The sequence below is a fragment of the Symphodus melops genome (genome assembly GCF_947650265.1).
Source record: "Symphodus melops genome assembly, chromosome: 6".
NCBI lineage: Eukaryota > Metazoa > Chordata > Actinopteri > Labriformes > Labridae > Symphodus > Symphodus melops.
The window spans coordinates 23,317,680-23,331,630 of NC_136696.1; the positions used below are offsets into that span (position 1 = coordinate 23,317,680).

Sequence of the window (13,951 nt, forward strand, 5' to 3'; positions counted from 1 at the left end):
CCGGGACTATATGGGGTGCACTCACCGGTTCACCTGGTTGATAGTCTTAGATGGAGAGAGGGGGGGCGGAAATGTTGTGTTAACCGCCATACACTGCTCTGCACACGTTGATTTTCTTGTCTGTTTTTTTGTTGGGAAAAATAAATGACTAAAGGCATGTTGATGGAGAGTCATTCATAGCCTTTTCTTTTTGTGACGCGCTGCAAAGGCCGATATAGCCTCAACACTTGTGTTTAATAAAGCCACACATTACATTGTTTGTAACTGTTACTGTTTCTCCTGTCCTCACAAAGTGCATTTTTTGTAGACATAACGTATAGGCTACTGTTATTATTCAATTGACAACATGATTTATGTTCCATAAACGGGCTCCTAGCGACAGAGCAAAAACAGCAGAAACTGTCAAGATCCTCGGCTTATGTTTTCTCTTTTGTTTGTTCGTTTTTTACTTCAGATCCATTGAAAATGTGGCGTAACTATGTCAGCAAATGCAGGGCTTTTGTCAAACATCCGTCCATCAAAAGCCTCATCGCTGTTGTTTTGGGTAAGTGAAATCATGATTGTACGAGTAATGTTAAGTTTAGCACAATGACCTTCCTATTTATGTTTTAAACTGGTCCAAGTATCGACACAATCCTTTAGCATAGGCTACCACAAATCATTCCTGTCATTGTTATTCTGCAAGTTTCAAAACACAACAGCGTAATATGAAGACATTTCTATGTTTAATGTTGTATATATTTATATATATATATATATATATATATATATATATATATATATATATATAATGTACATTCAAATGTGAAATACTCCAAAAAAAAAAAAAAAAAAAAAGCAGCCTACAGTGAAGTAAAAACATAATTTTAAAACAAAACAAATCTCTGTTTATCCAGTCAGACCAAGGACAACGTTCCCAATTGGTGTACAGACTACATGGGCACAGAATATAAATCTGTGATCAGAATAATGTAAAATTATATTGTTGTATTGTTTATGAAAGCTTTGCTGTGTTGTTACATTTACCTTGTTTTTAGTATGTTATGCTTTTGTTCTCAGCGGTTCAATCTGTTCCTGTCATGAAACTCTTACTATTCTATGTAACTAGTATATATCTATTTTTTATAGGTATTGCCCTGGGTGTGCTTTTGAGGCACCTCCCTCTGACTACCTTAAGCAAAATGTTCATTTGTCTGCCAGGAGAACTCCTCATGCAATTTATAGAATGTGTTTTCACTCTTCACATCGTATCACAAGTGATTGTAGGTAAGGCAACAATGATCAAACTATCAATTGCTACATAACAATATAAAAGTAATAATCAGAAGTATTACAATGAATAAGAATAAGGATCTTGACTTGTTCGTGCAAGGTTACCACATGACATCTCAGACCATTGTTCATTAGCAAGCAGCTAAAATGCAGGCATGCATCTGATTCAATCTTAAGACATCAGAGGCATCCCAACGACAGTCGAAATGAACACAAATTATTTTCAAATGCACCTATACATAGGGGCTGGGTGATATGACATCACTGTTACTTTTTACAGTAACAGTGTTATGTCACAACATCGTCCATACGAACACATGCTCATACACAGACCCCAAAAAGCCTGTGATGCTGCACCGCAACTCATGTCTGTGCATAAGACCAGAGAAAGATATTTACTTCCATATTATAAGTCACTAGGTGTTCAGTTCTTCCTAAGATTTTGGAGTTTAAATTGATTATTAAGTTTATTTACTTAAAAAAACTGAAGGATAGAGAGGTCATGGAGAAATGCGGACGGGAGTTGGACTTACAAGAAAAATAGCTTCCCCTTTTCTCCAAACTTAATTTGCTTCTTCTTTAAGGTTGAGCAACATGAGGCATCAAGGTTGCCCTTTGTCAGTGCGCACTATGTTTAATCCAGCATTGATGGAATTGCATAAATACATTTAATGACGGAATCTAATACTACTGGCAGTATTGAAACCAGTTCAGTGCCCGCTTCTAAACATTGATACATACATTAATAGAGTGCAATGCTTACTGTGGTGCACTGTTGACCTGAACTAACAACTACTTGTCAGTTCATAACGTTTCAATAATAAACAATACTTCAGCTCATGCTTTTTTATTGTTGATAGGACTGAATGGACCGAGGCTCAGTATCTCCAAAACGATGGCCATGAGTGCAGCAGTGTACTTCATAACCACCACCCTTATCGCTGTCACTATTGGTAAGAATAGATCCCATGTGTCCCTTCTTTTGTAGGATTAATTTTTGAGGACAAATTTCCTGGACCTGTTGAGATGGTGAAGTATAACTGCACCACAGACTTGCTTCCATGTGACCGTGAAGTTGAATCCATCGCTCTCAATAATATCAACAAAAAGAGAATATTTTAATCTTAACAAAGAAGGGGGCTCTTTATGGGAGGGTGTTATTCCTGTTTTGGTCTGTGTCCTTAGTTACTTAGAGTGATTACCGGGATTGAGGTTAATGAGGATAACTCCAAGTTGTTGTCATGTTCTTCCCAAACATTTTTTTTAATCTTGGTATTTTATAGTGTTGTTAGAGCTTCAAAGCAAACATCTTTGGTTTATTTGTTGCAGGAGTAATGTTGGGGATGTTTTTCAAACCGGGGATCACTGGTAAAGAAAAATACAATGAGGATGATGACTCCTTCTCCTCAAGTCTTGCCACGGCTGATCTAATAAGGTAAAACAGCAGATTTAATCAGAGCTTCTTCATTTATCCCTTCTATGTCTTCTTCATCTGAACTTTATTACTTCCCAATTCAACAAGGTCTTTAGTTCAGTCTGCAGTCATCTTTTTGCCATCTGTTTTGATTAAAGGCCCCCTGATGGTGAGATTTACTTACATCATACAGCCCATGGTCTGTATAAAACATTGATGTAGTCTCAGTTGTGTAGGTCATCAGTTTCCAACAACATATTTGAAATGCTGTTACAAACTGACACACACTTTTAAAGTGTAAACTGCATCTCATTTAACAGCTTACCTTTTGAACTCTTATGCTTTATCTTAAAACAACAAAGAAATACAAATATAACCACACAGGCTCAGACAGGCCTTTTATGGATCTGCAGCCTGGTTGTCTGGACATGGCACTACAACTTCAGCCATTGAAAATTCAATGCATGAAAGGGATCAGCAAAATAAGGGTGTCAGTTGGCATCATTTTCAGCACCACAGTTTTAATAAGGTAAATGTGTTAGTTCCTCTTTACTCTTTTTTTCATAGGAACATGGTGCCACATGATCTGATTTTGGCGACCTTCCAACAGGTATGTGTTTATATCACCAAGTAGTGTGACACGCTCCCACAAAGAAGAAAATGTTATAATCAAGACCTGACATCTTTTCATATCTGTAGTACAAGACTCGGATTACCGAGATTGAGGTTAATGAGGATAACTCCAATTCTGCAATGGTAAAAAAAAAAATTGTGAATAGTTGATGCAATAAATAGGTATCAGAATGGGGGGTTTTTTTCAGTATTTTTTTTTTCCGTTTTCAGAAACGCACAGAACAACGTCTCGCTGGGGAAAATATTGAAGGAGTCAATATTTTGGGCCTGCTCATCGTGGCCGTTGTCATCGGGATATGCCTCAGGAGTTTCGGAGAAAAGTCCCAAATAGTGATGGATCTTTTTAGCACCGTAAACGAGATCACCAACGAAGGAGTTCATCATATTACAGTGTAAGTTTAAAAAGAGGCCATTGTAAACTCAATGTTATATTCATTTATATTTACAAAAAAAGGCCACGCCCAGATATTATGTATGCACGCCTGGTCAACACAGAGGGGGGACGGCCTATTTTCAGCTTTTAGTACAGATTAACCTGAATACAACATGTGATTTAGACAACACCCAGCCCATGGATGTTCAGGCTTCATTTAAGGGAATTTACATAAGAATTCTTTATCCTGTGCAAAAGCACCAAGTGAAACATGAACATCCAAGGTAGAAGTATACTGTCGACTTTCTTTAGTTCATATTTTACACCCTGGCACTAAGACATGACGCTCAGGCTCTGCATAGAATTCTTTTCCTCATTGTTACATTAATAAGCAACCAGGTGATTCATTTTGCCTGTTGAAAGACTAAAAAGAGATTGTCCTTGTCTGCCAGATACAGAGTTACAGGTGCGGACAGTTCTTGAATACATGTCTTAGTCTCAACAGTTCATTTTTATCATTTTGCTTGCTCGCTACCGACAAAAATAATAAGTATTTGGTAAGATCACATCATTGTCACATGTTATAAAGTAGCCATGTTTGAATCAGGGGATCAATATGTGAAACCTGCAGAGCTAAAACTGGATAATGAATGGGGTCATTTAAAACTCAGACTGATTTTAAAGAGGACTCTGTGTGTGATCTTGTGCTGCCTATTTTTTGTATCATGTCATGGTCCATCTGTCGTACTGTGGAGTTCGGTTTAGTCCTTTCCCCTATGTTATTGAGCTTTAGGTATTTTAAAGGCCCATATAAGGACTGGCATAACAAACTAGGTTAGGCTCTTTAAGTGCTGCAGTGTGTGGCATCATTTCAAGTATTCCATGATTGCTGGCCATCATCAAAGGCAAATATCAATGTAGAAAGACAGTGCTGGCTGTAACAGGGCCAGATCAAAAACACAATAAATGACAATAATAATGTGAGCCTCACCTCACCTACAGTTAAGTAAACACACCTGGGCATAATGAGGGGAAAGGTTTAAAGTCCTATAACTTCATGTTTTGTCGTCACATTGGCAGGTTCTTTCCTGTCGGATTGTTGTTCATGACTGCAAAGTACGTCGATGAAGTCGGCCTCGACTTGAATACTTTGGTAAAACTCCAAAATTTCTCCAACATGGTTTTTAGTGGGTATGTTTTTCATTTGCACTTTTTAGCAATATTGCTGTTATTTGTAGATGCGTGCAATGAATCACATTTGCTGCCGTTGTTAGGAACTTGACAAGTACTGTAACTTCTCTTTCCAGGTTGTTATTCCATGGACTAGTTGTCCTACCTCTGATCTACCTCCTGTTAGTGAGACGAAACCCCTTTCACTTCATTAAGGGGATTTATCCTGCCTTACGAAAGGCCATAGGTTTCTCACGGAGGTAAGAGACATTTGAATCTTGTTAGTAGCCATTGACTGTAGGGTAACACAAAACGAATTTAGGTAATAGATGCAGAAAAAAATAACATGTAGATAGATAGATAGATAGATAGATAGATAGATAGATAGATAGATAGATAGATAGATAGATAGATAGATAGATAGATAGATAGATAGATAGATAGATAGATAGATAGATAGATAGATAGATAGATAGATAGATATCAACAAACCTGAATAAACTGTTTCTTATAGCGCAGCGACTCAGCTGGCCATACAGTGTTGTGAGGATGTCAACTCCATTGACAAAAGAGTCACCCGCTTCATCCTGCCACTTAGGAACCAGAACGGAACAGCCCTTTATATAGTGATTTCTGTGATTTTCATCTCCCAAGTCACCCGCAGCTACCTGAACTGGAGCCAGCTACTTATCCTTGCGTAAGTCACAGCTACAGTATTCCGTCTGTCTCTCTTATTGTTCTTGTCAATTAAAGCTGAGAGTAAAAGTTGTGAGCGCTACAAACTCATTTTAGTTTAAAGCTTCATTGAGTTTTAAGATGCCGCATTATGACCAAAATAATCATATGACTAAACAAGACCATAAGCATGTTAACTCTGCATAAGTAATCAATGCCAGTTACAGCTGCCACAGGGGATAGTGTCAGGAGAGGCAATTAAAGTGTGATAAGGACTAGTTTCATTTATTTTTTTTACATTTTTCCAATGACTACCTAAATATAAAATTATGGTAAGCAAAGAGATTGTCCAACTTTGTTCTCAGGAGGTTCAAACATAGGCCCTAAATTACATTTTCTCCCATACAGTAAGTGAGAAGTCATGTTGAACTGGTACCTTTTTTGTTCTCTATATTTTGGCCTTTTAGTGTCACAAAAAAATGTAAGAACACTTTTACTGTCAAATGTCCCAACACTTGAGCTGATAACAGCTTGTTCATGATCAACTCTGTATTGAGTCTTACCCTTACTTGATCCCTCACTTTACATCCAAAACAGGAACATTGATCTGTAGGGGTTCTGGACTTTGGTTCATGGATTAACACAAAAAGAGAGACCCATAAAATGTTTATGTTTAGAAGATCATGTTGTGCTCATGTAATTATTAGTGCAAACATCTTTAGGTAATAATGAACAAATGTGAACAGTAAATATGTAAGGCCAGCATGAGTGTAATGTTTTGTGTCTGTGGGGCTGGATGAGAGTCTGTATGATGTGGGGAGGTGCCTGAGGGGAGGATCTTAAAGAGACTGTTCACAGGGTGCACTCTGACAGGACTCTGTGTTTCACTCTACAGTGTTACCGTAGCAGTGACACGCTTAGGAGAGGCAGGGATTCCAGCTACAGAATCAGTCGCCACCATTTTTACTTTGAAAGTTCTCGGGATACCTGCAAGGAACACTTGCCTATTGTTGACCCTAGAGTGGGCCCTGTAAGTTTAACCTGTGCTTGGCAGGAGTCAACACATCTCATATCAAACAACAGTGGTTGATACAGTACACAGGTTCATTTGCATGGTGCTTTGTGATTTTCAGGGATTGCCTCAGCTGTCCTCTTAATACCCTGGGAGACTGCATTGGTGCAGCAGTTGTTGCAAATCTTTCAAAAAAAGAGCTTGAAGAAATGCATGAGCAAGAGGAGGACGTGCTGAGGTAAATCATTGCTTTTGTATGGAGAACAGGCTGCAGGCGTTCACAATCAATTGAATATCTTTTTTGTAAGCTGGAATAAAAGATCCAGATTTGCAGACTTGAAAATGTGACGTGTGTTCACATCCAGCTCGAGCTAACAATTTCAAAAGAAGAGCAGTGAGCCATATTGGCTGTTCGTGGTTGCTGGCCGTGTTAAACATTTACATATAATTATGCACAAACGGCGCATAACAACTCAGCAGAGTGACAATTTAATGCTTAAAGTTTGTTTTTGATATTCAGATGTGTTTTGGAATTGTTTTTATTTTTGAAGCCGCAGCCCATGAGGCTGTCTGCAACCGTACACACAAACATGGATTAAATGCTTTAATTCCAAAACAAAGGAAATAGTACAAATGATGTTCTAGCAGGCTGGAGTAAGTCAGTTGAAAGAACCAGCAGAGTGTCCTGCTCATATCTCATTGTAAGTATTTATAGGAAAGTTTGATTCTTCTCCATATGTCTTTCAGAGAGAGGAGTGCAGAGCAGAATGAGGTGATCCATGTCAGTGTGAGCCAATAAGCCTGCTGACGTGTGAAAATTTCTGTTTTCTCAATAAAGATTTCAAGTCAAAGACTTATGTCTTTGTGTATGTTAATGCATAAAATAAGTTATTCTTTCAAAAAGGGGTAATCAGTCACAAATGCATCAAAGACTCCCGGGGTAGTCCCAGTTGCAGAACATAATTTATACTTTCACACGATATAGGTGTATTGCATCTACATGAGTAAGTCATTGGTTTAAGCATGCCCTTGTAAATAATAATGATCATAAACTTTATTTATGGACGCCTTTCAAAAAACCCAAGGACACCTTATAAGCAGGGTTAAAAACAAACAATATAAAACATTAAACTTGGAAACTAAAAAGGAGATAATTAATTACTCCAAAGCAATGTACATCTGAGAGCTATGTATTACGTTATAATAGGGCTAACATTAGCGTATCCACAGCCAGAACACACATGCATACCGTCATTTATTATCACACTGCTGCATTACAGACACACATTCACATGCAAACACTCACATGCACACATGCAGTATACACACACGGAGTCAGTGAACAGCAAAGCACAGTCACCATAGTGGAGAGAAAGTAAATTGAATTTCAGTGAAGAAAAAAACAATTTTAAGCAAAACGATTTTTTCTGTTAGGCACTGAGCATGTTTTTTCAAATATCAAAGTCATAGAGTATCCTACTCATCATGGTGTGGCGATGAGTCTTTCTTAATCGATAAATTCCCTGTAGCTTCATTGATGTTTTTTTCAACAGAGGGTTCACCCCAACAAACTGACGGGGTACAGAGACTTAATAGAGTCCCACAGAAAGAGACAATCCTCCTCTGATGAACCACCTAAAAAGAATGCGAGGATCCTTCGCTGTCCCTCCATGGCAGGTAACACAAGCAACACTTGACAAGCTCATGCTAAGTTTTGTATGTGAGGCCAACCAAGAACCAACCATTTTCTTTGTTTGAGACACCATTCAAGACAATGTTCCAAAGCTTGCAACCTCTTTGTACAGTAATGACAAGGAAAACGTTACGCTGTAGAATACATGAAGCTGCAAAGAACATGAAGAACCTAATCATCAAAAAGTTGAGCACTGTGAACCATGTTGCCACCACAACAGTCTGCCAGACAGCGTATTAACTTAGGTACCACTGGATAGATCAAAACTCTCTAGAAAGGCACTCCGCTGCATTGGCTTGTAGACGTGTCACATGTTTGATGTCCTTGCTGCAGCACAAGAATACCACATCAGGGAGAAAGTGACCAGGACGACAACAGACAGTGACTCAAGTTTCCTGAAGGCCTTTCGAATATATGGTGTAGAGGAGAGAGGACGAAGTCGCTGATGGACAGGAGGACAGAGACTCCATTGTTGATGATGTGTCAGAAGATGAAAGTGAGTTAGAGGTGGAGTATCAAGATGTGTCTGCTATTTTGGATGACAACACAAGCCTGGAGTACCAAAGTCCCAAGCACCAAAAGTGTGCATGCCTCAATCTCCTCAATCTCATATCAACAGTTGATACCACTGCTGCAGGAGCTGGCAGTGAAACACACAAGAGGATGTCTTGGTCTGCTTTTGCAAAAGCAATGCAACTCAACTTTTAACAAGGTTAGATGTAATTAATAATAATGTGTGCAATCTGCTGCCTCAATTTTATTGAGTAGTTATTGTGTTTCTCTTTTTACAGTGTAGCTTATAGCCGCAATGTTATGATGAATATCCACAACACACTTGACTATACAACACATGAGATGTAACACCAGAAGCGTCTCTCAAACATTTTAACGCAGTCAACAGAGGGATATGCACTGACGTGTGACACACACCTACATGCACACTTTGAAACTACCGGTATTTTGAGTGGCAGCAGCGCAGCGCTTTCCTCTCGCCAGTCCTCCTGTCAGTACAGCTGGATGCAGCGTTGGAGAACCTTCTCATCCTTTCATCCGGACTTAAACGTGTTTAAGCTTCTTTTTAAAAGCAAGCTGAATCAGCTGGACCTTGCTTCCGAGCAGCGTACTGCGCCGATGCTCTGAGAAGATGCTTTGGAGCATAGAAAATGAGTTTTCTCACTTGACTGTAGAAGCTCCTAAAGTTAGGGCAAAGGTTGTGTGCTGTGAGAACAGTCGGCATAGCCTGGATTTATACGGATATCCATGGCGAAATTAAGTGAGTAAGCCAGCAAAAAACTCATCCAGCTTTCAAAAATCCACGGTAACGTCGAGTGGCTACAGTGACGTAGGCTACGTAGTTTAACTTTCTTTTTAGTCGGTCCGTGATAGGCTGTTGCAGTGTAAATTCCCATCAAACACAATCACATCATGTTTCTTTATATTTTTGATGGTTTTCTGATGAAGAATGCAACATCAATGCAACATAATTTGCATCTATGATAATATAATATTAAGATCTGTGCCTCAAGTGGGGGGGCACAAGCATTTATGCGTATGGCCCCCGATAGTGACCCAACACTGTTTAAGAATAACAAATAGTTCACTCAAAATGCATCGCTGTGTAGTTTTAGCCTGTAAAATCTGTCTATAGCAGAGGCCATCTATCCTATGCTGGACAGGACAAAAAAACGTTTGGATGTTGAAGAGTATATCCGCTTCAATAAGGGCAGCACTATAACTGGAGGAAACTGAGTTCACATTTTAATTTACAGTGTACAAAACACAAGCGCAATTAATAGCATTATTGTTTCATGAAATAGCTTGTCAAAAACCTGAAATATTGGTTTGGGCAGATTTGCGCAAAAACTGAAATAGTCGTTTAAGTTTGATGTGTTTAAACTTGCTAATTTTGTCTCAAACGCTCAAAGAGAAGACAAGATGTTTAGTTTAATCAATATTTTAATAGACCTATGCACCTTGTTACCTGTTTTATCTCATGATGGGGTGATGTATAAGCCCATGATTGATAATTGTAAGACACAATAATAAAATAAAAACTTAAAACTATCTTATTTTGAAACCAACATCTTTCAAACGGAAGTCGTGCTCCACCTTTTCCTCTTAACTTTCGGACATCAACAGTCTCACTCACGGGCGGGTTTAACTGAGGTCACGTTTCTTTATTTGTAACACTTAATGAGTAAGAGTCTATGTTTTGAAATCAAACAGTAAAATTATGAGACACACACACATCTTCATCACAATGTGTGTGGTTCAATGAGCTAAAGTGTAAAAACATGCTGTCATCAGCAACAGCCTGGTTACATGTTTTGATAGTCGTGTCGTCACTTCCGCTCAGCATACGCCTAGATATCATTCATAAATAAAATGTCAGTGTATTAAATAGGCCATAGAATCAGAGTCATGTTTTCTTACCACAGTAAAACAATATGACACTTAATCCGACAAACAATAATCATCATTTAATAGGTTTTAATGAGGCAAACAAATTACCACAGAATTATAGGCCCACATTTGTTGGAGGAGGAGTCCCTGATTACATGATGGGCATTAAGATTTCTGGATATAATAAGAACAAGGATTAATAATCAGTAAAAGGCAAACACCTCCTTGACTTCCTAAAGAGCTCTTTAATTCTTTTTTAATCCGTACAGATTACGTAAATCCATTAAGCAATCATACCAACCATAGTTATAAATGTTAACAGTTAGAGATGAAACACCTCCACTAACTTTGTACTAATAATGCTTTTAATAAACTACATATAACCAAATCCTGTTAGAGATATTTATTTCCTCTTCATGCAGTCTATACCTACACTGTTTACTTTAATACTTAGAAGAACTAGCTTGTCAATTTAGTGACATCTAGCGTTGAGGTTTAAAATTGTAATTAAGTGATTTACACACCTGCACTCACCTGCCCTCGTGTGGCGTCAAATAAAAGAGCATATGGTTTGTCCTTTGTGGCTACCATAGGAAAAACATGGCGCACTTCGTTAAGGAAATCGAAACATTCCCGCGGCATGCTTCTGCAGATGCAGTGGAAGCTCAATTTCTATTTTAAGGTGATTAACACTCGTGCAAACGCACAGTTATTGCATTCAACCTCTGGACTTTTCTTTTTAAATGTTAGGCTTGATACAGTCAGGGCAATTCTAACCTTTACGACTGCATCAACAAGTTGTACTTGCCAAAAAGATCTTCTCAGAAGATTTTTCTGCAGGCCCAGTCCCTCAGCTGACAACACATGGCCCTGTATCTCTCTCTTGTGTAACCCGAGTTTAGGCCAGAGGTAAAGAGAAAAGGGAGTCCTTTTAATGACATATCAAAACAGAACTTTATCAACAACATAGTTGAACTTTGTTCAACTTGTTTTTTTAAACCTATTTAAAGCAGCCAGTAGCTTATATTACTTTTACTCCTATTATGCACAACTTACACACAAGTCGATTTTATTTCTATTACACTGTAGTTACAAGAGTAGAATACACATTTGAATGAATTACTTTCATGCACAATGCCGGTTTAAAGAGTGCCTTGTTTTTGCATGTGTCACAATATTAAACATATTATGACACGCATGCAGAGACCGTTTTTTTTTTTTAATCTCTGTTGGACATTGCCTCACAGTCACCTGACCCCTTGAGTGTTGGCATACAAGGCACAGTTGTCTGCAGGCGGGTAAAGCTCTGAGAACGGCTGCAGGTCATAAACTACAGACAGAGGACAGAGGTTTTGTTCTTGTGAAAACCTTTAGCCTTCAAAGAGGACACTTAAATGTTGCATCTTCTTTGAAGACTTTTATTGTCTCCAAACAAATATTCTTTGATATTTTGACAATCACTCTTTTGTTAGGAACATCATTTAAAAATGACAAAGGAAATTTGATGCTATAAAGCCGGACAAAATGCAAATGTGCCCTTTAAAAACTATTTAAGGCGACTTCTCATCGCCGCCTTTTCTTGATATGTTTCTGTTTAGGTCTCGGCCTCGACTGAAGCATTACTCAAACATCCCAAGAGCTATTTTCAGCTGTTGAACGGGTAACTCCATGAAAATATTTTTGCACTGACTGGACAAGGGTCAGTGCATTTCAGAGCGTGTTTTGGCTGAGACTCGCTGTACTGGCTGCTGGCTGATTGGTTGCATCAGTGTTAGAAAAGGGAGCGCTTGCTGCAGGGTAAAGATGATGGAACAAAGTTTGTTACAAAAATAGTTTAACGCACTGCTTCGTGTCTACTTAAAGATCATTATTTGTTGTTGTTTCATATCTATAAAGATTCAAAGCTTTACAACGGATGCTTTTCTGTTCTATTTTTATTAAGAATAATAACTATCATCAATAAAAGCAATGCTGATAACAGCTGCCACCTTCCATCAGAAATAAACACGCCGACGTCCACAAAGCCTGGATGTGTCATCATTAATACATCCAGACGAGTGCAGGCTTCATTGAAAATGAAAGCAGACAGACAGAAATAGCTACAGGCCTTTCGTCAAATAAACAGGTTTGATATTTGCTGACGTCTGGATCAGAAGCTGCTGTCACAGCTGAGTACTGCACTAAATGACGTGTATTAAAACAGCTGCTTTGTCCAGACAGAAAGTAACGAACATGAACGCATATTAAGATCAAATAAATGACACAATTAGTTGTCTTTTCTATTCTATGATAAACTGTACTTTTCTTTCTGCAGAGCTGGGTTTAATTTGACACCTACGTTTAACTGCTTTGTTAGGAGATGTTTCTTTTTTTTGTAGTTTACAGAAACGCCTACCTAATTTTACGGAAGGGACCATTAGGAAGGAAACGACAGCAAGCTCATTGAGGAAATCACTCCAGCGGGGTGGGTCAAACAATCCCCAACTCTGAACATAAAGGCAGCATGCAGAGAGAACAGATTTACAGGTGTCCCATTTTGCTGCAGGATCAAATGACAAGCTGCAGGATCCAAAGCGCCCCGCGGGGAAGCCTGCAGCTCCTCCAGGGACATCAAAAGGATCAGACCTTTCAGGTGAGGTGGGGGGTAGGAGGTGTAGAAAAGCACTTAATGTGGCCTTTTAGCTTAAAAACAACAACATCCAACTGTGGCAGCAACAATACAATACAAAGAGCTGAAAATACTTCTCCTGAAGGGGGCCTTACTGTCATGTTGAAGACAAGAAAAACGTGCAATTAGGTCAAGTGGATTCAAATAAACTTCCCCTGAAGAAAGTGTTTTGTAGAGCTGTACAGGACAAAACAGGTTGAAGGGGCTTCTTTGTCTTTTTAGGGAAAATGAAGTGTTACGAAATTGTCGAGTGACTGCATGCATTGTAACAATGCTACATCTATACTGCACAGAAGTCCGAATTTAAAGCAACACAAATACATGGCCTGTTTAAAACACCTCGTCTGCCTTGAAAAGTTAGTTTGCAAAGTTGGTTTTCTGTTTATTTAACTTATTTCTCCGGACTTTCTTTTTTCCCCCCATTTTCTCCCTAATATTGGTATCGGACTTGAAACTCTCCTAATGGTCGGGCCCTACATTTTAATTAGATATATTTTTTGTACACAAAAAATAATTGCAAATGACCTCACTTCAAATGTACTTTGATTAAACATATAAGGATAAGGTTTTTTTCTTGAGTGTTTTGTGTCTTGCAGTAAATCATCGGGTCGTCGACACTAGCCGCAGGATAATTCAAA

General features: G+C 38.6%; 1 protein-coding gene and 1 long non-coding RNA gene across 6 annotated transcripts in view; both read left to right on the plus strand.

Moving 5' to 3' along the window:
- LOC306825499 (excitatory amino acid transporter 3-like) overlaps positions 1 to 13,951 on the plus strand; it is a 213,831-nt gene that overhangs the window by 425 nt on the left and 199,455 nt on the right. The window contains exons 2-15 of one of the 4 annotated variants that reach the window (XR_013779274.1): positions 455 to 544; positions 1,129 to 1,266; positions 2,133 to 2,225; positions 2,602 to 2,707; positions 3,254 to 3,296; positions 3,386 to 3,442; positions 3,530 to 3,711; positions 4,773 to 4,883; positions 5,000 to 5,122; positions 5,377 to 5,559; positions 6,433 to 6,567; positions 6,671 to 6,787; positions 12,244 to 12,442; positions 12,542 to 12,781. Coding sequence is in view for 3 of the 4 variants with exons in the window: in XM_079346282.1 (XP_079202408.1) it covers positions 466 to 544; positions 1,129 to 1,266; positions 2,133 to 2,225; positions 2,602 to 2,707; positions 3,254 to 3,296; positions 3,386 to 3,442; positions 3,530 to 3,711; positions 4,773 to 4,883; positions 5,000 to 5,122; positions 5,377 to 5,559; positions 6,433 to 6,567; positions 6,671 to 6,787; positions 12,244 to 12,301 (1,425 nt within the window). In the remaining variant the exon portion in view is untranslated. Of the gene's footprint in view, positions 1 to 454; positions 545 to 1,128; positions 1,267 to 2,132; positions 2,226 to 2,601; positions 2,708 to 3,253; positions 3,297 to 3,385; positions 3,443 to 3,529; positions 3,712 to 4,772; positions 4,884 to 4,999; positions 5,123 to 5,376; positions 5,560 to 6,432; positions 6,568 to 6,670; positions 6,804 to 7,296; positions 7,407 to 12,243; positions 12,782 to 13,951 lie in introns of those variants that run through there. The other 3 variants (XM_079346282.1, XM_079346283.1, XM_079346284.1) reach the window with 3 other exon arrangements.
- LOC306825501 lies at positions 5,129 to 5,353 on the plus strand. Of its 2 annotated transcripts, none has more exons than XR_013779275.1 (2): positions 5,129 to 5,210; positions 5,291 to 5,353. It is a non-coding gene; the product is annotated as an uncharacterized lncRNA (long non-coding RNA). The 2 variants fall into 2 exon arrangements; XR_013779276.1 differs by having other exon boundaries at positions 5,323 to 5,353.